Here is a 26,795-nt window from a genome sequence, read left to right as displayed (position 1 = left end):
GTCAGCCAGCCAGTCAGCCAGTCAGCCAGTCAGTTAGCCAGCCAGTCAGCCAGACAGTCAGTCAGTCAGCCACTCAATCTGCCAGCCAGTCAGCCAGCCAGTCGGCCAGTCAGCCAGTCAGCCAGCCAGCCAGTCAGCCAGTCAGCCAGCCAGTCAGCCAGTCAGCCAGTCAGCCAGTCAGCCAGTCAGTTAACCAGCCAGTCAGCCAGACAGTCAGCCAGTCAGCCAGTCAGCCAGCCAGTCAGCCAGTCAGCCAGTCAGCCAGCCAGTCAGCCAGTCAGCCAGTCAGTTAACCAGCCAGTCAGCCAGACAGTCAGTCAGTCAGCCACTCAATCTGCCAGCCAGTCAGCCAGCCAGCCAGCCAGCCAGCCAGTCAGCCAGCCAGCCAGCCAGCCCAGAGGATAGGAGAGGATGTGTATGTCTCAGTCAGTACAGAGTAGAGACAGACACCAGGCACCAGGACCAGCAGTAATGAGCCTGTTAGCTAATGTGGTTTGTTCCATTACAGGAGCAGGTAGGTAATAAACACACAGGATGGTTTGTACAAAAACAAAAAGACCCGTGTGTTTTGTACTCTACGTTTTGTACAAAAACAAGATGTTTCCATATGAACTACACAACGTTCTGAGTATACCATTAATTAAGGCAACGAGGGATATACATTAGTAAAAGAGGTAGTGATTGTTAAAAAGCATTGTGGAGTAAAGTTAGTCCACTCACATCTCTACGATGCCCTCTGGTAGGTTGGCAGGGATCTCCGTGAGGCCCTTGCGGCGACAGTCCACGATGTTGTTGTTGCAGGTGCAAGAGGCCGGACACACTGATGTTTGGGGAATACAGTTACGAGGCTCCGCCTGAGCTGGGCCTGAGAGAGAGAGAGAGCGAGAAACAGCGAGAGAGAGGGAGATAGAGAGGGAGAGCAAGAGAGTGAGAGAGGGAGAGAGAGTGAGAGGGAGAGAGAGAGAGAGAAAAGAGAGAGAGGGAGATAGAGAGCGAGAGGGAGAGTGAGAGAGAGAAAGAGGGAGCGGGAGAGCGAGAAAGATGGAGAGAGACAGAAAGTGCGAGAGAGAGAGCGAGAGAGAGAGAGAGAGAGAGGGACAGATTTTTACCAGCACAGGGGCTCCCTCTCTCTCTCTCTCACTCTTTCTCTCTCTCAATTCAACTCAATTCAAAGGGCTTTATTGGCATGGGAAACATATGTTTACATTGCCAAAGCAAGTGAAATAGATAATAAACAAAAGTGAAATAAACAATTTAAAATGAACAGTAAACATTACACTCACAAAAGTTCCAAAGGAATAGAGACTTTTTAAATGTCATATTATGGCTATTAAACAGTGGTTTGCGAAAGTATTCACCCGCCTTGGCATTTTTCCTATTTTGTTGCCTTACAACTTGGAATTAAAATTGATTTTTGGGGGGTTTGTATCATTTGATTTACACAACATGCCTACCACTTTGAAGATGCAAAATATTTGTTATTGTGAAACAAATAAGAAATAAGACAAAAAAACAGAAAACTTGAGTGTGCATAACTATTCACCCCCCCCACCAAAGTCAATACTTTGTAGAGCCACCTTTTGCAGCAATTACAGCTGCAAGTCTCTTGGGGTATGTCTCTAAAGCTTGGCACATCTAGTCACTTGGATTTTTGCCCATTCTTCAAGGCAAAACTGCTCCAGCTCCTTCAAGTTGGATGAGTTCCACTGGTGTACAGCAATCTTTAAGTCATACCACAGATTCTCAATTTGATTGAGGTCTGGGCTTTGACTAGGCCATTCCAAGACATTTAAATGTTTCCCCTTAAACCACTCGAGTGTTGCTTTAGCAGTATGCGTAGGGTCATTGTCCTGCTGGAAGGTGAACCTCCGTCCCAGTCTCAAATCTCTGGAAGACTGAAACGGGTTTCCCTCAAGAATTTCCCTGTATTTAGCGCCATCCATCATTCCTTAAATTCTGACCAGTTTCCCAGTCCCTGCCAATGAAAAACATCCCCACAGCATAATGCTGCCACCACCACACTTCACTGTGGGGATGGTGTTCTCGGGGTGATGAGAGTTGTTGGGTTTGCGCCAGACGTTTTCCTTGATGGCCAAAAAGCTCAATTTTAGTCTCATCTAACCAGAGTACCTTCTTCCACATGGCTTCTGGCAAACACCAAACGTGTTTGCTTATAAAAAAATTTAAGCAATGGCTTTTTTCTGGCCACTCTTCCGTAAAGCCCAGCTCTGTGGAGTGTACGGCTTAAAGTGGTCCTGTGGACAGATACTCCAATCTCCGCTGTGGAGCTTTGCAGCTCCTTCAGGGTTATCTTTGGTCTCTTTGTTGCCTCTCTGATTAATGCCCTCCTTGCCTGGCCCGTGATTTTTGGTGGGCGGCCCTCTCTTGGCAGGTTTGTTGTGGTGCCATATTCTTTCCATTTTTTAATAATGGATTTAATGGTGCTCCATGGGATGTTCAAAGTTTCAGATATTTTTTTATAACCCAACCCTGATCTGTACTTCTCCACAACTTTGTCCCTGACCTGTTTGTAGAGCTCCTTGGTCTTCATGGTGCCGCTTGCTTTAGTGGTGCCCCTTGCTTAGTGGTGTTGCAGACTCTGGGGCCTTTCAGAACAGATGTATATATACTGAGATCATGTGACAGATCATGTGACAAAAGTAATTTTTTTCATTTCACTTCACCAATTTGGTATATTTTGTGTATGTCCATTACATGAAATCCAAATAAAAAAACATTTAAATTACAGGTTGTAATGCAACAAAATAGGAAAAATGCCAAGGGGGATGAATACTTTTGCAAGGCACTGGACAGTGATGCAACGATGTGCAAATAGTTAAAGTTCAAAAGGGAAAATCTCTCTGTCTCTCTCTCTCTCTCTCTCTCTCTCTCTCTCCCTCTCTCTCTCTCTCTCTCTCTATTTCTCTCTCTCTCTCTACTGTGTTATTGTCTTCATTTGCAAGTTAATTACGGGGCTGCCTCTTAGGCAGACAACTGTATTTCTGCTGCGTCTGCCTGCTGGAGATTCATCAGCTGATTAATGGCTGCAGGGAGGGGGAGGGAGCTGTTCATTAGGCCCAAAAGTGAACACTTTTACCAATGATATCCTGGAGTAAATTAAACAAGAACACCAACCTATTCTACGGATTCAGTGGCTTTTCAATCTGATCCATAATAGACTGTATTCATTTGGAGATAACATGAGTAGGTACATTGTTTTGTGTTTGTAGTACAGTGTGTTGTCATGGTGCTTTAGCGTACCTGTGCAGGTGAAGTCTTTCTTCTGGACATCAGGGATGTTGAGGCCCCTCATGTTGGCGGGGGCCATGCACTGGGTAAAGGGGGCTAGGCCACGCCTTTGCCGCAGCCAGTCGGACAGCCAGGACAGGTGGCAGTCGCAGTGCAGGTTGTTAGAGTGTAGACGCCTGCAGAGGGAGAAGGGGAGAGAGAGGAACAGCAGTAGTCAGTGTGGGTTGTTGGCAGCAGAGGGAGGGAGGAGAGAAAAAGAACAGCCACAGTGTTCAGTGCCACAGTCGATGGCCAGTGGCATACCATAATGTATGAAAAAAATGACAAAATCTAAGGCTGAAAAGAATAATCCACTCACTGAAATATATGTTCCCAAATTGTTTACAATTAAAAGGACCTTCTATCCTTCTTCAGGTCTAAGGCTGCCTAGCAGATGGAACCGTGTTAGGAGTTCTCATTTACTCATGGTAGCAGAGCTGTGTTTATGACTCTGTGACTCCTCTGTCCTTGACAGAGATGTGGTTGTCATAACCAAGACTGCCAAATAAAAGCTACTAATATGTATCCTTCTGCAGACACAAGAATGGTCTCGCTTTCTCAGCCCGACTGGGTGAGGAGAGGAGCTGAGGGGAGAGGAAACAGAGGGATAGAGGGAGGGGGAGGGGGAGAAAATGTAATGTCAGCTAATCAAAAAGGCACTATACCCTTTTCAAAAAGTCTGCAAATGAAATAGGGGTGTGATCCGGTTAGGGGACAGGAATTGCTCATTGAGGATAACAGCGTGGGCTGTGGTTTTAATGGAGCTCTTCCCATTATAAATCCAGTTTATAGCCTCCCGTTGTTCCGGATGAATTACACACCAGTGGGATTAGAGAGATGGACGGATGGAGGGGATGAGCTCCACACTGAGACGGAGCATAGGGTTCATACACCACCACTCTGTGGTCAGCTGTGTGTGTGTGTGGTGAGCTAGGTGCACATGTTCATCCTCAGAGCCTGCACAAAAAGGCAACTCAGCTCATCCAGTGATCCACACACACTGTGAAAATGACTAGCTACCCCTTTAGCAGTAGGAGGCCTCACACTCTATTTGTCTGGAGTTATTGAATGGCAAAGCACCATGGGGTGATATCATTTGATCTAATTGAATGGCTGCTGGACAAAGCTCGTAAAGAGAGTGTGGGGGAGAGAAGAGAGAGAGAGAGAGAGCGAGAGAGGGCAGAGCTAGGTAAGCCAAGCTATATAATCAGAAACCTGGAGCCATCCACCCTCCATCCATCCATCCCTCCATCCATCCCTCCTTCCACCCTTCATCCATCCCTCCATCCATTCCTCCATCCATCCCTCCATCCATCCCTCCATCCATTCCTCCATCCATCCATCCCTCCATCCATCCCTCCATCCATTCCTCCGTCCATCCCTCCATCCATGCCTCCATCCAATTCCCTACATCCATCGATCCATCCATCCGTCCATCCCTCTATCCATCCATGCCTCCATCCCATCCCTATATCCATCCATCCATCCATCCATGCCTCCATCCCATTCCTACATCCATCCATCCCTCCATCCATCCATCCCTCCATCCATCCCTCCATCAATCCCTACATCCATCCCTCCATCCATCTCTACATCCCCCATCCCATGCTAAATGGATTACAGACATTTCTAAACATTTTATGTAATGAGTTGTTTTTACGAGCAGCAAATTCAATACAGAGATCTCAGGTATATTAGAACCAGAAAATGCAATACAAAAGAACTGGGAGCAGGGGGAGTAGGGGGAGCCTCGGCTCCGATAATTCAATACTGGCTAGGGAGCAGCAGGCTGGCCATCCCAGCATCAGCAAATTCAATCCTGGGGAGGCGAGGAGGAGGTGAAGGGGCTGGGGCTAAGCCTGTCTAAGGGGACTGATGGATGGGAGGCTTTCCAGAGCAGACTGCCGAGCCGTGGAGCATGTAGCGTAGTCCTAATGCAGGGGGAGTGGAAAGCTCTGAGGCTCCAGACCTCAGGCCCCAGAGGAGTACCGGCAGCAGGCAGAAAAAGAGCTGATGACTGGGGAGCTGGGGGAGAGGACACCGCAGGGTCACTGTGACCCTTGAAACACTGTGGATCTGAGATGAGCCCCGGGTGTCAAGGTCGGTCTGTCTATCTGTCTGTACGTATGCACCCCCAGACCCAGGCCCAACCAGACCAGACCTGTGTCTACTGTTGTCACTGGATCGTTCAGCAGTGAAACACTCAGATCACATGGTCATAATAACCCCAGAGCCCACTGCTAATACACAAGGTCAGCCACAGAATGGAAACATCCGGCGAGGTTGGGCACTGTGGAATGATTTAAATTGATTGTGGTCGGGGACACAGTGTAAGTGGAGCGGGTACAGTACAAAAGGAATGCACCGGTCTCAGGGGACGGAGACAAAGACAATGTCTGCGCCCCTGCTGAAAAAACCCAGCATAGATCAGCATACATTTCAAGCTGGTCCATGCTGGTCTATGCTGGTCAAGCTGGTCTGTGCTGGTCAAGCTGGTCAGTGCTGGTCAGATGCTGGTCATGCTGGTCAAGCTGGTTATGCTGACAGACCAGCCTTTGTTGTGTTTTCCCTAGTGACCAGCCTTCGCTGTGTTTTTGATGGTGACCAGCATTCTCTGTGTTTTTGCTGGTGACCAGCCTTCGCTGTGTTTTTGATGGTGACCAGCCTTCGCTGTGTTTTTGATGGTGACCAGCCTTCGCTGTGTTTTGGACACTGGTGACACTCGTTCTAACCCTGGCAGTCATTCTGAATGCAGATTGTGGATGAATACAAGGGAACATTTTGGGATATCCCCAGTCAGGCTGGATTGCAAAAGGAATTAGACATCACTTTGCAAGCCAGCATAATGTGACTTGCTGCTTGTTTTGCATGTGGCCTGCATATTCTGGTGACCAGATTATGTGTCCAAAACACAGCAAAGGATGGTCACCAGCAAAGAAATCAACGAAGACTGGTCATCAGCAAAATCACAGCGAAGGCTGGTCACCAGCGAAAACATAGCGAAGGCTTGTCACCAGCAAAGAAATAAACGAAGGCTGGTCACCAGCAAAATCACAGCAAAGACTAGTCACCAGCGAAAACACAACGAAGGCTGGTCACCAGCGAATACACAGTGAAGGATGGTCACCAGCGAAATCACAGCAAAAGCTGTTCACCAGCGAAAATACAGTAAAGGCTGGTCACCAGCAAATAAATAAACGAAGGCTGGTCACCAGCAAAATCACAGTGATGGCTGGTCACCAGCAAAAACACAGCGAATTATGGTCACCAGCGAAAACACAACGAAGGCTGGTCACCAGCGAAAACACAGCGAAGGATGGTCACCAGCGAAAACACAGCGAAGGATGGTCACCAGCAAAGAAATAAACGAAGGCTGGTCACCAGCAAAATCACAGCAAAGGCTGGTGACCAGCGAAAACACAGCGAATGATGGTCACCAGCGAAAACACAGCGAAGGCTGGTCACCAGTGAAAACACAACGAAGGCCGGTCACCAGCAAAAACACAGCGAAGGCTGGTCACCAGCAAAAACACAACAAAGGCTGGTCACCAGCCAATGCCGGTCTATGCTGTTTTTTTCAGCAGGGGCTTCAGACTGCCCCGGAGGTTTATTGGTAAAGAACTCCAGTGAGCTGGCATGCCATCGCCCTGGCGACCGGAGAGGCCCACCCAATCAATCATCAAACAACAAGGGTTGCCAGGGTTGCCAGGGTTTGTTGACAACAATGACAACAGTGTGTTTACACATGGTGTGAGAAGGAACATCATGTTTTTTTTGTAGGAAGTCAGAGCTCATAAAGTTGTGCCTTGTGGCGTTAATTGGGCCGTAATGATTATAAGCATGAAACAATGGAGAGGTAACCACTCATTATGGAATAATGATATGTTCTGAGATGGATCCTGTTTCTACTCAGCCCCTTGGTGGCATTTCACATTGGTTGACTCATATAATCCTCATATACTCACAGAGTCCGCAGCTTGGGCATGTGGTTGAAGCTGGACAGAGGGATGAGGGTGATGTTGTTGTTGTTAAGGGTACTGCAAAAGAAAAGAGACAGTGCATTTAGAAAAAAATTCCATAATACACAAATACTCTAGTTTCACAAGTAGAAAAAGTATGTTTCACAAGTAGAAAAACAGAAAAAGACCTTTGAGAGAAGGCAGAGGACTAAGAAAGAAACACACTGATTGAAAGAGAAAAAAACACAAGTAATGGACAAGGTCAGGGAGGGAGGGAGGGAGGGAGGGAGAGATGGAGAAGGCAGCAGTAATTGCGGACGGCAGTTATCTTCCCTTTCTTAACTGTGATTAGTGCTACTTAGCTGACTTAATCTTGTAATATAGCCATCCCACCCCTCCGTCACTACCTAACCCCCTCCACCTCCTTCCACCTCCCCATCCCCTCTGCACCACCTCTCCGGGAAGGCCAAATGTGTGCCTGTTATTTCTCAATTTGGGACTTTAATGGTTCCCACTCTGTTCGGTAGTTAGAAACATAAAGTGATGAATCCTGTCGGCAAGACGGCAGAGGGAGCGGAGCGGAGCAGAGGGTCATTTTAAACAGTATTTTACTGTGTTCAGGGGTCCTACTGTACTATTACAGATAATGAGTGGATTAGGGCAGACTAGAGATGGTGCTGATCACAGCAGATCCTCAATGTTGAGTGGACGGACTGACCCGCTGGTTTTACAGTTCATGCATGTTTTAGGAAAGTGGTGTGAGTGCCAGGCAGCGGCCACTGGTGTGACGCCATGTATGAACTCTCATTGTAACAGGCTAATTCAAACTGAATAGCCCCATAAAGGAGAGATGGGGAAGATGGATATGACCACAACGCAGCTCGGTTTAATATATCTGTGATCAGACTTAATTCGAACCATCCAGGCAACAGCAATGCTCGCAAAATAACTAGGGCTGCATGAAAAAAAGCGGGAAAATCCCTTAAAATAAAACATACTTGTGGAATTTTAAGTTATGTTTTAATATTTATTTTGGAAGCAATCAGCAGGGGGAACACTTTATTAAGAACGAGGGGGGAAAAGGCAACAAAATGGCATGAAAATGATTGCTATTCCACAATTAAATTATATATACGGGGCGGAATCACCCTTGTCAGTGCTGACCAAATCGACAGTTCTAGTGAGGAGAGTAACTCTATCCCCATTGTCAAGGCAACTGTGGCTCTGAGGCTTATCTGGCTTAGAACTACTGTTGGGTCTCTGCCAGAGTGGAGAGATGGAGGGACGGAAGAAGAGAGAGAGAGAGAGGGAAGGAGAGAGAGGGAAGGAGAGAGAGGGAGGGACAGAGACGGAGGAGAGAGCGAGAGAGAGTGATTGTGAAAGAGAGAGAGAGAAATGGGCCAGGGATGGGTCTGGCTGGGACTAAGGGGGCAACACCCTGGTAAAACCCTGTAATACTGGGACTAAGGGGGCAACGCCCTGGTAAAACCCTGTAATACTGGGACTAAGGGGGCAACGTCCTGGTAAAACCCTGTAATACTGGGACTAAGGGGGCAACGCCCTGGTAAAACCCTGTAATACTGGGACTAAGGGGGCAACGCCCTGGTAAAACCCCTGTAATACTGGGACTAAGGGGGCAACGCCCTGGAAAAACCCTGTAATACTGGGACTAAGGGGCAACGCCTGGTAAAACCCTGTAATACTGGGACTAAAGGGGCAACGTCCTGGTAAAACCCTGTAATACTGGGACTAAGGGGGCAACGCCCTGGTAAAACCCTGTAATACAGGGACTAAGGGGGCAACGCCCTGGTAAAACCCTGTAATACTGGGACTAAGGGGGCAACGCCCTGGTAAAACCCTGTAATACTGGGACTAAGGGGGCAACGTCCTGGTAAAACCCTGTAATACTGGGACTAAGGGGGCAACGTCCTGGTAAAACCCTGTAATACTGGGACTAAGGGGGCAACGCCCTGGTAAAACCCTGTAATACTGGGACTAAGGGGTCAACGCCCTGGAAAAACCCTGTAATACTGGGACTAAGGGGGCAACGCCCTGGTAAAACCCTGTAATACTGGGACTAAAGGGGCAACGTCCTGGTAAAACCCTGTAATACTGGGACTAAGGGGGCAACATCCTGAGTGGCGCAGTGGTCTAAGGCACTGCATCGCAGTGCTAACTGTGCCACTAGAGATCCTGGTTCGAATCCAGGCTCTGTCGCAGCCGGCCGCGACCGGGAGACTCATGGGCGGCGCACAATTGGCCCAGCGTCGTCCAGGGTAGGGGAGGGAATGGCCGGCAGGGATGTAGCTCAGTTGATAGAGCATGGCGTTTGCAACGCCAGGGTTATGGGTTCGATTCCCACGGGGGGCCAGTATAAAAAAAATATGTATTCACTAACTGTAAGTCGCTCTGGATAAGAGCGTCTGCTAAATGACTAAAATGTAAATGTAATGTAAAACCCTGTAATACTGGGACTAAAGGGGCAACGTCCTGGTAAAACCCTGTAATACTGGGACTAAGGGGGCAACGCCCTGGTAAAACCCTGTAATACAGGGACTAAGGGGACAACGCCCTGGTAAAACCCTGTAATACTGGGACTAAGGGGGCAACGTCCTGGTAAAACCCTGTAATACTGGGACTAAGGGGGCAACGTCCTGGTAAAACCCTGTAATACTGGGACTAAGGGGGCAACGCCCTGGTAAAACCCTGTAATACTGGGACTAAGGGGGCAACGCCCTGGTAAAACCCTGTAATACTGGGACTAAAGGGGCAACACACTGGAAAAACCCTGTAATAAAGGGACTAAGGGGGCAACGCCCTGGTAAAACCCTGTAATACTGGGACTAAAGGGGCAACGTCCTGGTAAAACCCTGTAATACTGGGACTAAGGGGGCAACGCCCTGGTAAAACCCTGTAATACTGGGACTAAGGGGGCAACGCCCTGGTAAAACCCTGTAATACTGGGACTAAGGGGGCAACGCCCTGGTAAAACCCTGTAATACAGGGACTAAGGGGGCAACGCCCTGGTAAAACCCTGTAATACTGGGACTAAGGGGGCAACACCCTGGTAAAACCCTGTAATACTGGGACTAAAGGGGCAACGCCCTGGAAAAACCCTGTAATACAGGGACTAAGGGGGCAACGCCCTGGTAAAACCCTGTAATACTGGGACTAAGGGGGCAACACCCTGGTAAAACCCTGTAATACTTGGACTAAAGGGGCAACGCCCTGGTAAAACCCTGTAATACTGGGACTAAAGGGGCAACGCCCTGGTAAAACCCTGTAATACTGGGACTAAGGGGGCAACGCCCTGGTAAAACCCTGTAATACTGGGACTAAGGGGGCAACGCCCTGGTAAAACCCTGTAATACAGGGACTAAGGGGGCAACGCCCTGGGAAAACCCTGTAATTCTGGGACTAAGGGGGCAACGTCCTGGAAAAACCCTGTAATACTGGGACTAAGGGGGCAACACCCTGGAAATCCCCTGTAATACTGGGACTAAGGGGGCAACGTCCTGGTAAAACCCTGTAATACTGGGACTAAGGGGGCAACGTCCTGGTAAAACCCTGTAATACTGGGACTAAGGGGGCAACACCCTGGAAGAACCCTGTAATACTGGGACTAAGGGGGCAACACCCTAGGAAAATGCTTTTATACTGAACCATCTGCAGTGGAAAATTTACCCTGCACAGGACGGCCACTCACATATCTCTCCCTCTTTCCTCCTTCCCCCACTGGGCAGAGATAGATTTTCCAAGGAGTGCTAGGGAGCTTGGTGGAACATTAAGTTATTAACAGGCAGTGGCGTGTATTCATGGATGCCAAGGGAAGCCAGGCATCCCCAAATAATTGACCAAGAAAAAAAGAAAAAAAGAAAAAATAATGTATCTTTCGTCTCTCTGTGTTTCATCATTTTCCTTCAATTCGCAAGAGGCTGAATGTATCTCACCGGAGAAAGCATCTGTGCGAGCGAATCAGCGGCCCTTTGTCTCTGTATGTGTAGGCCATCTACCTGATTCTGTCTGGTCAAAAAGAGTATGACATTGTTGCCGCCCGTAGCATTGAATACAAGAGAAGTCAGAGAGCATTTGGCCTCCCTTGATAAAAAAAGTATAAAATAATAGCCAATCAGCGTTGAGCTAAACTGAGTGAGCTCAACTGTGAATGGTCCTGGTGCACCAAGACAGTTTGGATTTGGCTTCACTCCAATCACATCACATCGAGAGCAATACGTCATTGACTGAAACAACTTGAATTGTTGTATCTTGATGTGTTGTTGTCCTCCGGTGGCTAGCTTGCTAGCTAGTTAAAATTGGCCCTTTTCTAAATTAACCATGGATGGCGACAGGGATTTGGACTTGTGGTTTTACTTAATTCTTTGTACGGGCCAATGATTATATTGCTGATTCTGATCCAACCACAAATTCATACATTGTGCCTGTGGCTTGAGAGGATGGAAGTTCAATACGTAGCTAGATATAGAAGGCTAATGTTAACTAGCTAACGTTGCCCATTAATGGAAGTTAGGCTAGTGAGCAAGCGTTTGAGCCAGGTAGCCTAGGACAACAAAAAATAAAAGCGTTTACAGTATGACAGAGTGATAGACCGTTTTGTCAACATGAAAGAGGAAGATGGCATTGGCGTAGGGTGAGTCAACTTGCACGACCGCACGCACACACGCACAGACATGTTGTAGTTGAAATGGTAATGGAATAGTGGAGGCAGCTCCTGTTTTCTTTAAGACTTGCGGTAACTCTCAGTGGTTCTAAATCAATAGTTGTTTAGTAGTCTGAAACATTACATTGCTTGACCATGCTGTAGATCATGTAACTGTTTGTTACATGCAATATGCTTTGTGGACTTCACTGTACAGAGGTTGCTCTCCGGTTTTGTGATTAAACAAATGTGTGTTTGAATTTATTCTGGCCACTGTGTCTTCTTATTGTCTCGGCCTTAGGCCTATATATCACGGTGTCATGGCATATGAACTAACAGGTTATAGAGCAAACAATGCAACTATCACAACACATAGGTGGTAATATGGTTTTCTTTTCCTGGCTTGGCTTCCTCAGTGATTTTATCCACGCACCCCTGCTGTTAACAGACTAAAGAACAAAAGATAGTGTGATTGTTTCATCCTCGGTGGGGCTGAAATGTACTGAGGGATGGAAACACACACAAACGAGCACACACGCACACACGCACACACACACACACACACACACGCACGCACACACACACACAAACACAGCTGTCATGATAAAGAGGAAACAGAAACCCCTAAGGAGTTAGCGGCGCTTGGCTACATCCATATTTCAACATGGTCGTTTTTTTAAACGGTCTGGTCCTAGAGGGCATTTTGCCAAACGATTCACATTAGATTGGATTTGCTGAGGCCCCTTGCAATTTGTCTTGATTTCAGTAATCACACAGCCATGATAGAACTTCTCCAATATGTAGACTACAGTGTCAGTTTCTCAATCACACATAATGGCTCTTTCAAGATCTTTGTCTGCCTAGTTAAAACCCACTAACCTTCAGATCTCATAGGAGAACGTTATAAAATGGCTTTATGGATAAATATGATCAATTCCAAGGCCTGCTCTGTTACAGCTGACATTAGCCTCTCAGGCTGGGTAATGGCGTGTCTGTCTGTCACAGGGGGACATGTCGTGTGTTGTATAGTCTTTATAGTGCTGCAGTGCTGTATGGGACCTCTCCTCTTTCTCTCTGTCCCCAGTCAGCCAGGCAGGCAGTGATGAGCTGAGTCTTTAAGAGAAGCCCATGAGGGAGATGCTATCTCCTGTTGTCTGTTGCAGAGGGCCTGCAGAGTCACTGCCTTCGCCGTCAACCTCTCTCTCTCTCTCTCTCTCTCGCATTCTCTCTCTCTCTCTCTCTCTCTCTCGCACGCTCTCTCTCTCTCTCTCTCTCTCTCTCTCTCTCTCTCTCTCTCTCTCTCTCTCTCTCTCTCTCTCTCTCTTTCTCTCTCTCTCTCCATCTCTCAAGGTCCTCATTTAGAGAGGCAGTCAGTTTGTTTGTACCAATCTCTTTTATTCAGCTTTTTACGCATTGTTTTTTTCTTTCCCTGCTTTGAATCTGCACAGCATGAATTAGCTTGAGCTACATGTATGTCTTCGCTGAATAAAACACTACTGAACCACTGCTTCTTAATGAAAGCAGGGAATGTCTCTGACATAGTACAATACTGCAGGAAGACAATGGCATGTATTTGTCTCCATTATGGTGCTTTAATGGAATGGGATCGATAGTATATCCACAGTTATAACTCACTGTGTAGCGAAGCAATATTACTTTATGATTTTATTTACAGTTCTATCGATGTCCTGGTCAATATAATTATTCTGCTATTAACCGCCCCATCACTTCTCCTTAAAACAGTGACATGCTCTGTCCAAGGTACGGGCACTGAGATTTTCATTTCTGTACAATTTCTTGATTTGCTCTCTGCTATGCAAACAGATTTCCCACAGTTGCAAAAAGGCCTACTTTGAGTTCTTGAGTGCTCTCTGCCTCTCTACAGACCCTCATTAAGGCTTTTTGGAGAGGGCCCCTGGATACTTCACTTTTAATAGAGGGAAGACTGCTTGGAGCCAGGGATCAGCTGAAACCAGAGAGGGGGCTGGGGCTGCAGTGGAAATGGGAGGGTCGGGCTGGTAGGTAAGACAGGGCTGGGGATAGAGCAGAGAGGGGAGGGTCGGGCTGGTGGGTAAGACAGGGCTGGGGCTAGAGCAGAGAGGGGAGGGTCGGGCTGGTGGGTAAGACAGGGCTGGGGCTAGAGCAGAGAGGGGAGGGTCGGGCTGGTGGGTAAGACAGGGCTGGGGATGGAGGAGAGTGGGGAGTCAGGGAGTAAGTGGGAGGGAAAGGCTGGAGGAGAGAGGGGAGGCAGGGGGAGTGAGTGGGAGGGAAGGGCTGGAGGAGAGAGGGGAGGCAGGGGGGAGTGAGTGGGAGGGAAGGGCTGGAGGAGAGAGGGGGAGGCAGGGGGAGTGAGTGGGAGGGAAGGGCTGGAGGAGAGAGGGGAGGCAGGGGGAGTGAGTGGGAGGGAAGGGCTGGAGGAGAGAGGGGAGGCAGGGGGGAGTGAGTGGGAGGGAAGGGGCTGGAGGAGAGAGGGAGGCAGGGGGAGTGAGTGGGAGGGAAGGGCTGTAGGAGAGAGGGGAGGCAGGGGGAGTGAGTGGGAGGGAAAGGCTGGAGGAGAGAGGGGAGGCAGGGGGGAGTGAGTGGGAGGGAAGGGCTGGAGGAGAGAGGGGAGGCAGGGGGAGTGAGTGGGAGGGAAGGGCTGGAGGAGAGAGGGGAGGCAGGGGGAGTGAGTGGGAGGGAAGGGCTGGAGGAGAGAGGGGAGGCAGGGGAGTGAGTGGGAGGGAAGGGCTGGAGGAGAGAGGGGAGGCAGGGGAGTGAGTGGGAGGGAAGGGGCTGGAGGAGAGAGGGGAGGCAGGGGGAGTGAGTGGGAGGGAAGGGCTGGAGGAGAGAGGGGAGGCAGGGGGAGTGAGTGGGAGGGAAGGGCTGGAGGAGAGAGGGGAGGCAGGGGGAGTGAGTGGGAGGGAAGGGCTGGAGGAGAGAGGGGAGGCAGGGGGAGTGAGAGGGAGGGAAGGGCTGGAGGAGAGAGGGGAGGCAGGGGGGAGTGAGGGAGGGAAGGGCTGGAGGAGAGAGGGGAGGCAGGGGGAGTGAGTGGGAGGGAAGGGCTGGAGGAGAGAGGGGAGGCAGGGGAGTGAGTGGGAGGGAAGGGCTGGAGGAGAGAGGGGAGGCAGGGGGAGTGAGTGGGAGGGAAGGGCTGGAGGAGAGAGGGGAGGCAGGGGGAGTGAGTGGGAGGGAAGGGCTGGAGGAGAGAGGGGAGGCAGGGGGAGTGAGTGGGAGGGAAGGGCTGGAGGAGAGCATACAGCTCAGTGGAGTTGACTCTGTCACAGAGCCTCACAGAGGCTTGAAATCAAAGCCTGAGAGACATGCAATGTGACATGACTGTGTAATCAGCATTAGCAGCACACTGCTCTGCCATTGTGGGTGTGTGAGTGTGTGTGAGCACATGTGTTCCATGGTGGAAATGTCACATCTCACAGGTAGGGAAGGAAGGCATCACGGGTCTCAGGAGAGGAGAGGAGAGCCACACACACAGATGGAACCTGGGAGAGGGGGGAGGCAGGGGGAGGGAGGGGGGAGGAATGGGGCTTTAGTGAGGCTGATTTAAGAGTCCCGCTCCATCCCAGGGATGACCAGAGTGAATTCCCTCTCTCTCTTCATCTTCATCACCTCACTAAGCCCTCACTATAGACAATGTGAGTGTGTGTGTATGTGTGTGTGTGTGTGTGATGGAGTGTGTGATGGAGTGTGTGATGGAGTGTGTGATGGAGTGTGTGTGTAGAGGGTCTGCTTTAATAAAGCCTTGAGTGTTTGAACCATGCAATGTGCAGGTTCCGTCTGTGTGTGTGGCTCTCCTCTCCTCTCCTGAGACCCGTGATGCCTTCCTTCCCTACCTGTGAGATGTGACATTTCCACCATGGAACACTGGGAAAATTCACCACCACCAGGCCAGGCGGCAACGCAATAGCCAATGGCGAGGCCGCGGGAGAAGAAGTGTTGAGGCGGCCGTGGAGTTTACAGAACCAGCCTGGAGTTTTGGGTCCTTGATGTCAAAACAAATTAGGCCATCGTAACTCATCCACTACTTGTTGCTGCGTGACGGAATCCATCCGAAACGGATGGAAATGTTTGCCTTTGTTCTGCTTAGCGTGGAGGGTTCAGCTAAATGTTTGTCTTTGTTCTGCTTAGCGTGGAGGGTTCGGCTAAATGTTTGTCTTTGTTCTGCTTAGCGTGGAGGGTTCAGCTAAATGTTTGTCTTTGTTCTGCTTAGCGTGGAGGGTTCAGCTAAATGTTTGCCTTTGTTCTGCTTAGCGTGGAGTTTTCAGCTAAATGTTTGCCTTTGTTCTGCTTAGCGTGGAGGGTTCAGCTAAATGTTTGCCTTTGTTCTGCTTAGCGTGGAGGGTTCAGCCAAATGTTTGCCTTTGTTCTGCTTAGCGTGGAGGGTTCAGCTAAATGTTTGTCTTTGTTCTGCTTAGCGTGGAGGGTTCAGCTAAATGTTTGTCTTTGTTCTGCTTAACGTGGAGGGTTCAGCTAAATGTTTGTCTTTGTTCTGCTTAGCGTGGAGGGTTCGGCTAAATGTTTGTCTTTGTTCTGCTTAGCGTGGAGGGTTCAGCTAAATGTTTGTCTTTGTTCTGCTTAGCGTGGAGGGTTCAGCTAAATGTTTGCCTTTGTTCTGCTTAGCGTGGAGTTTTCAGCTAAATGTTTGCCTTTGTTCTGCTTAGCGTGGAGGGTTCAGCTAAATGTTTGCCTTTGTTCTGCTTAGCATGGAGGGTTCAGCTAAATGTTTGCCTTTGTTCTGCTTAGCGTGGAGGGTTCAGCCAAATGTTTGCCTTTGTTCTGCTTAGCGTGGAGGGTTCAGCTAAATGTTTGTCTTTGTTCTGCTTAGCGTGGAGGGTTCATCTAAATGTTTGCCTTTGTTCTGCTTAGCGTGGAGGGTTCAGCTAAATGTTTGCCTTTGTTCTGCTTAGCGTGGAGGGTTCAGCCAAATGTTTGCCTTTGTTCTGCTTAGCGTGGAGGGTTCAGCTAAATGTTTGCCTTTGTTCTGCTTAGCGTGGAGCTGTTCAGCTAAATGTTTGTCTTTGTTCTGTTTAGCGTGGAGGGTTCAGCTAAATGTTTGTCTTTGTTCTGCTTAACGTGGAGGGTTTAGCTAAAGCACACAGACGCAATCAGATGTTATTTTCCTAATTGAAATAAACCTGCCGAGGCTAAACAGAGAAATAACATCTACAGCTCTAAATCCATGTGGGTTGTGTCTAAGTGAGGGCTTATGAGAGAAAAATGACAACAGTAAGGCCCTTGACATTTGCACATTGAAACACCAGCGATGTTATCCAATAGAGACACGCTTTATGGCTTCGGAAAATGAAATCTGCAAATCTGCAACGGAGAAAGGAGGGGAGAGGAGGGGAGACAAGAGAAGGGGGAGGGGGAGGGGGAGGAGAAAAATAGCGGATGAGGAGGAGTCAGGTTTAGGTTATGTAGAAGATGGAGGGTACTTAGTAGCAGCCAGACACATGCTGCAGCCAGAGGGACAGGTAGGACGGACATACAGACAGAGAGAGAGAAAGAGAGAGACATGAGTACCGAGCCATTGATGAGGCCATTACAGCTTAAATGAGGACAGATTTAATCTAAACTGTTCCCTTCCCTTTTTGTCCTCGCGCCCAGGAGCGAGTGATGGGGTTTGGCTCTGCTGGGACACGGTGGGTCGGTCCTCTCTCAGCCCATCTCTGGCTCAGTCACACTTCCCAACCTCCCAGTGATATCGCAAGGGGCAGAGAGTATGGTGGCAAGGCAATTTCCTGTGCTCAAAAGTGCTGTTTGCGAGCTAATGACAGCCCCCCCCCCAACACCCCTTATTCTAATCCATCCTACTCTTACCCTGTTTCAGTGTCTCTCTCTTTCTCCCTCTCTCTCTGTCTCTTGCACTTTCTTTCTCTCTCTCTGTCTCTCTCTTTGTCTCTCTCCATCTCTCTCTCACTCTCTGTCTCTCTCTATCTCACCCACTCTCTCTCTCTCTCTCTCTCTCTCTCTCTCTCTCTCTCTCTCTCTCTCTTTCACGCTCTCTCTCTCTGTCTGTCTGTCTGTCTGTCTCTCTCTCTCTCTCTCTCTCTTTGTCTCTCTCTGTCTCTCTCTCACTCTCTCTGTCTCTCCCCCTCTCTCCCTCTCTCTCTACTCTGTCTCTCCCCACTCTCTCCCTCTCTCTTCTCTCTCTCACGCTGTCTCTCCCCCTCTCTCTTCTCTCCCTCTATCTACTCTGTCTCTCCCCCTCTCTCTTCTCTCTCTCTCAATCTACTCTCCCTCTCCCTCCTCTCTCCATCTCTCTTCTCTGTCTCTCCCCCTCTCTCTTCTCTCTCTCTCAATCTACTCTCCCTCTCCCTCCTCTCTCCATCTCTCTTCTCTGTCTCTCTCCCTCTCTCTTCTCTCCCTCTATCTACTCTGTCTCCCCCCCTCTCTATTCTCTCTCTCTCTACTCTCTCTCCCCCTCTCTCTTCTCTCCCTCTATCTACTCCCCCTCTCCCCCCTCTCTCCCTCTCTCTTCTCTCCCTCTCTCACTGGGTTATCTGCTCCTCTGTGAGCTATGACTGGGCCTCCCTCTCCCTGGCAGCAGAAAAGCATAAATCATGATGAAACATCAGCAGTGTTTATGACATAGGCGACAGTGAGGTCAGAGACGATACGGACCGAGGGGCAAGGGGACCACGACTGGGTCAGGTCACATCAATTCCCTGGAAACGCCAACTCTCGCTTCAAAATGGTACAGCTGACTGATTTAACTAGCATGTAAAGACCAGCCAAACCAAAAGCACCGAATAGCAAAACATATTTTTGACCCGGTCCATGTGCAAAACATATATATAATAGAAAATATCACCACAAAAAAACACAGTTTTCTAAACACCCACACGTTTCGCCCTAGACTGCTCTGGAACAAAAATGCAGCCACAAAAATACGATAGTTTCTGGTGATCACAACAACTCAGGGAAAATGTATAACATGACAGGACTCCTCCGCTTCACCCAGTAAACCATGCTAACACACTGCATATAACATGACAGGACTACTCCGCTTCATCCACTAAACCATGGTCATCTGTATCCTCAAAAGGAAAGAATGCATTTGGACTAAAATGTAAATGTAAATGTAAAATACCAGTAATAAAACAGAATGCAGTGTCAAACAAGCCTGGTGAATCACAGTGTTAACACAAGGAGTCTATGTCTCCATTCAAATGGTTATGGAGTAACTAACTCACTCTAGTTGGAATACAGAGGTCCCAGCCAACCTGTCAGGAAAATGCAGAGTGCACACACTGACAAATGACAGTGTTTGGCATGGACCAGGGGAGGGGGTGTCGTTTGTGGTAATATAAAAACTTGGGATCTCTCTTTTCTTATCAATGTGTGATGAGGTGGAAGTAACCTTGAGATACTGTAGCGTGGAAATGTCTCAGCTGCACTTCCACTCATAGAATTTTCTGTACAAAAAGTGGTCATAAAATATGCAACACTCTTCTCTGGAGAGAGCAGCAGGAGGGGGGAAGATGGAAGATGGCCATGCGCCACTCTGGTAAAAACACGAGGGTTTCCAAAGACAACCTGCAGGCAAGTCTGCAATGCTCTTTGGCTTCTCAAAGAGCATTTCAGACTTGATTAGATTTGTGACAGCTTTAACCAATGCTTTAAAACTTTATACCCCCAAATGTACCAATCAAATATAATTGATATCATACTATAATTCATATTTTATCATGATAGTTTCTAGTTCTCACTAGTATAATTTGACTCTCTCAGTTAAGAAATTATAAATAACATTTAGCACCAGTAAATTAAGGGGAACATTTGCTTGAACAGTGTTCTAATACAATGCTAGTATTTTGATCCAATCAAATGTGAAAATCAGATTTTTGTCAAACACAATTCATCTGCCTGGTGTAACTCACATTTGACAAGTATCTTCAAGGAGATCTTGAGATAAAAAGCTGAATTTATTATAATCAAATGTCCTTAGAGCTGAAACCGTCCTATGAATACTAATCAAAGAATCAGTGGCATATTAGCCTATCCATCCCCTCCACCCAACCATCCCCTCCACCCAACCATCCCCTCCACCCATCTATCCCCTCCACCCATCTATCCCCTCCACCCATCCATCCCCTCCACCCATCTATCCCCTCCACCCATCCATCCCCTCCACCCATCTATCCCCTCCACCCATCTATCCCCTCCACCCATCCATCCCCTCCACCCAACCATCCCCTCCGCCCATCCATCCCCTCCACCCATCTATCCCCTCCGCCCATCTATCCCCTCCACCCATCTATCCCCTCCACCCAACCATCCCCTCCGCCCATCCATCCCATCCATCCCCTCCACCCATCTATCCCCTCCGCCCATCTATCCCCTCCACCCATCTATCCCCTCCACCCATCCATCCCCCCACCAAGTTGTATGTTGGCCCACCATGCAGTGTGCTCGGCTGGCTCCAGCCCTTTCTCCATCTCATTGAGATGCAAGTCATGCCCAATATGAGAAAATGTCCGAGATAACTTTGAAGTCATTAGTTCAGTCATTACCACAGTTATGTTAAATCCAAATCACAATTCATCACCAGAAAGAGCCAATCGTTTATTTTGTGTTGCTTGGCAAGCGTTAAACTGTATTCAGTCATTTGAAGTCACGGAGTTGCACTCATTATGGAAGCCTATTTAGCATTAGTGCCCTCCACTAAATCAGTTCTTATTCATTAGCAACTTGAGGGAATGCTTAACATCTAACAACGAGCTGACGTAATTGTATAAGTAATTATTCTCAGGAGAAATAAGCTAAGGCTTTTGTATTTGTTATTTTCTATGATCGGAGAGCCAGCCATCTATGCATCAATAGGAACTCTTTCAAATGACTTGTTTATATCTGAAGTCAGATGCAAGTTTAATGAACATTGTGATTAGAAACATCAAATGTGTCTACCACCCCGATTTCTGTTTTCAAAAGGGTATTTGGTCCCAATATGTTGTTGAGATCAAACTACAAAGGAGCACCGATAAAACTGACACTTTTCTTGACAGCTTCAATAAAAACCTGCCCATCTGACTGTGTCTGGGAATTCATTTGGTCAACCAGTTTCCATTTTCATACATAAAAGTTCCACATTTTCTTTGTTGGGTTTTCCATTCCCAGACAAAACATATATTTCCCAATATGCAACAATGTTGTTCTCCACAATATACGTCAAAAACACGGTGGTCTGACAATCTGGAAGAATCTGGAACAGACACGGAGACATTGATCATACATTTGCTTTTCCCTCTTTACCAGAGGCTCTTGTAGAGGGCACCGATAGTTGCCATGCCAGATCAAATAGAAGATTACATTAAAGATACCCAGAAAGGCACAATTTTAGTGCAGTGATACCAGTGATACAGTGATACCAGTGATACCAGTGATACCGTGGCACCAGTGATACAGTGATACCAGTGATACAGTGATACCAGTGATATAGTGTTACCAGCAATACAGTGTTACCAGTGATACCAGTGGTACCATTGATTAAAGTTATACCAGTGATGCCAGTGGTACTAGTGATACCAGTGATACAGTGGCACCAGTGATACAGTGATACCAGTGATACCAGTGACACAGTGGTACCAGTGATACCAGTGATACAGTTGCACCAGTGATACAGTGATACCAGTGATACCAGTGATACCAGTGGTACCAGTGGTACCAGTGATACTAGCGATACCAGTGGTACCAGTGATACCAATAACACCAGTGGTACCAGTGATACCAATAATACCAGTGGTACCAGTGATACCAGTGGTACCAGTGATACCAGTGATGCCAGTGATACCAGTGATGCCAGTGATACAGTGGTATCAGTTTTACAGTGGTACCAGTGATACAGTGATACCAGTGATACAGTGATACCAGTGATACCTGTGGTACCAGTGATACCAGCGATACCAGTGGTACCAGTGATACCAGCGATACCAGTGATACCAATGATACCAGTGGTACCAGTGATACCAGTGATACCTTTTGATCGATAACATGAAATAGAGAGGTTCTCATCTATGAGTTCAATTCAAAGGCTAGAAGATGGCACAAGTACAAATACTCTGGCTATCAGCAGAAATTGACATCTTCTGCTCCATGGACAGGAACCAATTGTAGTTTCAATTCAACAACGTTACACTGGGGAACAGATATAGGGCTGTGCATTAAGACGGATTCAGCTCCAGTATCTATTCAGAAAATGTGTTAGGTACGCTACCATACAATTTAACACTTTGTTTTATATTAAAAGAGAGAAAATTGCTCAAAGAAAAATCCTAATCTACCAAGAGAGCATGACCTAATTAAAATGATGGGTTTCTATCACAGCAATCCCTGCCTGGTGCTCTAGTCCAATTATCTCTGTTTCAGCTGCATGGACATATGGTGGAATTAGCATCTTTAAACAACATGTATTTACATCTTCACATTATCCATGGATGGCCGCTTTTGTAATGGGCTGTGGTCGAGCAGGAGGAAGTGCTGTATTACTAATGAAAATTGAATCCACACACACTGACTTTTACGCCTGGTGTGGTCAGTCAACTCTAACGTCATCTCATCTCCATCATGCCATTTTGTGCTGTGGTCATGAAACCATCACTAGCTGCTCTAAGTGCTGAGGCAAGGCTAGGACAAAGGGAGGAGGACACTCAAAATGAACAGCCAGTCCAGCTGAGGCAGGGCTAGGACAAGGGGAGGAGGACACTCAAAATGAACAGCCAGTCCAGCTGAGGCAGGGCTAGGACAAGGGGAGGAGGACACTCAAAATGAACAGCCAGTCCAGCTGAGGCAGGGCTAGGACAAAGGGAGGAGGACACTCAAAATGAACAGCCAGTCCAGCTGAGGCAGGGCTAGGACAAGGGGAGGAGGACACTCAAAATGAACAGCCAGTCCAATCCAGTCCAGCAGAAGAATCACTGTCGTTCATTCAAGCATTTCCTGCCCTGCCTTTGAGCACGCACCTCATTTAAACCTCACAAACTATAATGTAAAAAAAACGGTCTGCTTTTTTTGCAGGTTTTCTGTAATGGAGGTGAGTGAGACTGACTGTGTGTCTCTCTTGGTCGCAAAATGAGACCTGCTCTAACAGGGAGGATGACAACGGCATTTAGCGCCCTGATGGATGAGCTGATGGATGAGCTGATGGATGAGCTGATGGAGGAGCTGATGGATGAGCTGATGGATGAGCTGATGGATGGCTAGTGTCTGGGAAATGACATCCCTATCTTTCTCACCCAGTTATGTTGTCCTGTCCTGTACTGTCCTGTCTTGTCCTGTGCTGTCCTGTGCTGTCCTGTCCTGTGCTGTGCTGTGCTGTGCTGTGCTGTCCTGTCCTGTCCTGTCCTGTGCTGTCCTGTGCTGTCCTGTGCTGTCCTGTGCTGTGCTGTCCTGTGCTGTCCTGTGCTGTCCTGTCCTGTGCTGTCCTGCCCTGTGCTGTCCTGTCCTGTGCTGTCCTATCATATTCTTAGCAGTTCTAGCTGGGCTTTGCCTTTGCTGGGGCTGGAGACTGGAGGCTGGAGGGCTGGAAGACTGGAGGGCTGGAGAATTGGAGGTGCCCCAAGTGAACCTCTCTGCACCAGGACATCACCGTCTGGGGGGCTGCAGGTGCATGTACCTCCCTCCCCTGAAACCCAGACCAGGCCAGACCAGACTAGACCAGTCCAGACCAGACTCGACTGGACCAGACCGGACCAGACTGGACCAGACCGGACCAGACTGGACCAGACCAGATAGGACCAGACCAGACTGGACCAGATCAGACCAGACCAGACCAGACCAGACCCCCAGTAACACCCTCAGCCTCAGGAAGAGTTTCAGACACCATGCTACAGTACAGCAGCAGCTCAACAGTGTCTGTCTGGTTTACAGTAAACTTGTGGTTTTCCTACTCTGTTCATTCAATGAAGTACGCTATTCCCTGACAAGGTTCTGAATGTTCTTGGTTCTCTAGAGGACATAGTGTATATTACACCACAGTAGATGACTGCAGAAACAATTTTAACAAGCAACAATGCACAGAGAGAGGATGCTTCGAAAAGTGACTAACAAATACAACACCTTGCGATGTGCTAGCTAGCAGCTTAATGTCACAACGCAGCACAGAATGACAATGAGCCTGTGTAAAACTGTGGTGGTCACACAGTCGATACGGAGAATCACAAGGCACATGGCGGACGGACAAACACCTCAGGAGGGTGACATTATCACTGCTGTCGCTGGCAGCATGCACAGGTAGGTACGCCGTTCTACTGCGGCTCACATCCAACACACTTTACCCTTCAAAGACATTCAACAGAAAACACACAGGGAGCAGTAGACAGAAAAATCAAGTGAAACACAGAACGATAGAGAGATAGAGAGATAGAGTTAGAGAGAGAGATAGATAGAGAGATAGAGAGAGAGATAGAGAGAGAGATAGAGAGAGAGAGAGAGTTAGAGAGATAGATAGAGATAGAGAGAGAAATAGAGAGATAAAGAGAGAGATTGAGATAGAGAGATAGAGAGAGAGAGTTAGAGATATAGATAGAGATAGAGAAAGATATATATAGAGAGAGAGAGAAAAGAAGAGAAGAAAGGGAAGAGCAGGAGCGGACCCTGCTGAGGAGAGGAGAGCCGAGGAGAGGAGAGGAGAGGAGAGGAGGACTCACAGTATCTCCAGATCACGGAGGGCTCGGAAGGCTCCATCTTCGATGCAGCTTATGTGGTTGCTGTCCAGTTGCCTGCGGAGGGATGAGAGACAGGAGTCAGCGGCAGGTCTGTCTGCAGACGTGGGGGTTTAGGGTGCTGGGGGGGGTGGGAGCTGCCGGGGGTGGGGGGCTGCAGGAGGAGGAGTGCCGGTGGCTGGGTATGGTGAGGGAGGTGGCTGGGAGGGGCTGAAGGTAGGTAGCTACTAGCTAGCCAGGAAGCGCACAGCACAAACTCAGATCTCAGCCCTCACCTCTGCCTCACCGCAACCTTCCAGGGAAGGAAAGGACCAGCTGGCTAAAGTGGCCTGTCTGGCTGCAGCCTATCACCTCACTCTCAACACTGCCCCGTGAGTGGAGGAGAGAAAGAGAGAGGACTGGAGGGGGGACAGAAGGAGAGTGAACAGAGGCTGGCTATAGCCCACCCCGTCTGTCAGCTCTCTATTAATTACATTTTCTCCCTCCTCCTCCTGTTCTCCCCCTCTTCTTCTCCCCCCTCCTCCTCTTCTTCCCCCCCTCTACTTCTCCCCCCTCCTCTTCTCCCCCTTCTCCTCTTCTCCCTCCTCCTCTTCTCCCCCCTCCTCTTCTTCTCCCTCCTCCTCTTCTCCCTCCTCCTCCTCTTCTCCCTCCTCTTCTTCTCCCCCTCTCCCTTTCTCTTTCTTTTTTGGTGTTTGTCAGAAAGGGAGTAATTTCATTACATTAGAGCACCCAATCCATTACGAGCTTTTACCGACTCTGTCACTGAAACAGTTTCATTAAAGTAGAGGGTTCGTAAATCAGCCCGGGTCACGATGCTGGACTCCCAGATGCTCAGAGCACTTGTTCCTCTTCCTTCTTTTCCTTTTCCTTTAATTTGAAAGCCTAAGTATGCAGCATCCCACCCACCCCCCCGAGCAACCGCCCTTCTCTCCACCCCTCCCCTCCCCACTCTCCTCTCTCTGGCCCACAAAAAGGAGATGGATGGAAGACAAGGCAATTCAAAAGGCAGACATTTAGAACGCTCTCCAGCTCCTTTATCCAGACTCCAAAAGCTTCTGTGACATTTAACCTGTTACAGACACTGTCTGCATCTTCTGCTCTGGGCAACCTCTATTTAACTAGGCAAGTCAGTTAAGATCAAATTCTTATTTACAATGACGGCCTACCCCGGCCAAACTCGGACGACGCAGGGCCAATTGTGTACCGCCCTATGGGACTCCAAATCACGGCCGGACTGTGATACAGCCTGGAATCTAACCAGGGTCTGTAGTGACGCCTCTAGCACTGAGATGCAGTGCCTTAGACCGCTGCGCCACTCGGGAGCCAAGTTTATATGGTCTATAAACAAGACCATAACTCCCCTCCTCTAATATCCTATGCCCATCTCCTTCTCTTCCCCTATCTCTCCATCCCTAATGTTACTTTCCTTTGCTTTCTTTCTCTTTGTTTTCTTCTTATTTCCCTTGGTTCTCTTCTAGTAAAGCAGCTGTTTCCTGACTGGTCGTTCTCTCTTAGCAGAGTAGACCAGCCGTTTGGAAAGCGTCAACAAGAGAGGAAATTAAATAATCTAGGATATTATTTCATTACAATTTGGTTTGAAACATTCACAATGAAAACGACCATCTGTGTAGAATGGAAACAAGCAAAGTTTTGGCATCATATATGCAGATAGGAGAATGACATATTGGAGGCATGCTTGTCATGCTTAATCTAATTTCATGATACGTGTTGTCTTTATTTGAAATGATTTGTTAACTGGTGAATGTATATCATGTGAAGCCTGACAAACCTTAGGGAGGAGGATACTGTGATCAAAGCTTGGTCGTACTTCTGACCCTTTACCTCTAGTTTCCATTTTAGGAAACATATTGAATCCAATATATAGCTGGAAGGAGGCTATGTGTGTGTGTGTGTGTGTGTGTGTGTACAGTATATGTGTGTGTGCGTGTGTGTTTAATTTCCTTCCATCTAACTACGTTGGCCTTTAATCATCCCAGTCATAAGCAGTATTGGCAGTTGGTAGCAGTTTGATGCTTCCACCTTGAGGAATATGAAAAGAGGAGAGAGAGAGAGTAGAGAGAGAGTACAGAGAGATTAGAGAGAGTAGCGAGAGTAGAGAGAGAGAGAGAGAGAGAGAGAGAGAGAGAGAGAGAGAGAGAGAGAGAGAGAGAGAGAGAGAGAGAGAGCTGAGCTGCACTTCCTAACCTGCCAAATGTATGACCATATTAGAGACAC

The 26,795-nt window shown here is 48.1% G+C and overlaps 1 protein-coding gene across 1 annotated transcript in view; it reads right to left on the bottom strand.

Moving 5' to 3' along the window:
- The window catches only part of LOC123484205 (slit homolog 3 protein-like), a 346,208-nt gene that overhangs the window by 120,620 nt on the left and 198,793 nt on the right, over positions 1 to 26,795 (bottom strand). Inside the window, 4 exon segments of the mRNA XM_045214275.1 lie at positions 721 to 865; positions 3,262 to 3,425; positions 7,254 to 7,325; positions 24,546 to 24,617. Of these exon segments, the coding sequence (XP_045070210.1) occupies positions 721 to 865; positions 3,262 to 3,425; positions 7,254 to 7,325; positions 24,546 to 24,617 (453 nt within the window).

Source organism: Coregonus clupeaformis, unplaced genomic scaffold (genome assembly GCF_020615455.1).
Source record: "Coregonus clupeaformis isolate EN_2021a unplaced genomic scaffold, ASM2061545v1 scaf0229, whole genome shotgun sequence".
Classification (NCBI taxonomy): domain Eukaryota; kingdom Metazoa; phylum Chordata; class Actinopteri; order Salmoniformes; family Salmonidae; genus Coregonus; species Coregonus clupeaformis.
The sequence above is the reverse complement of the archived record's forward strand: the minus strand, read 5'-3'. Positions and strand labels throughout refer to the sequence as shown.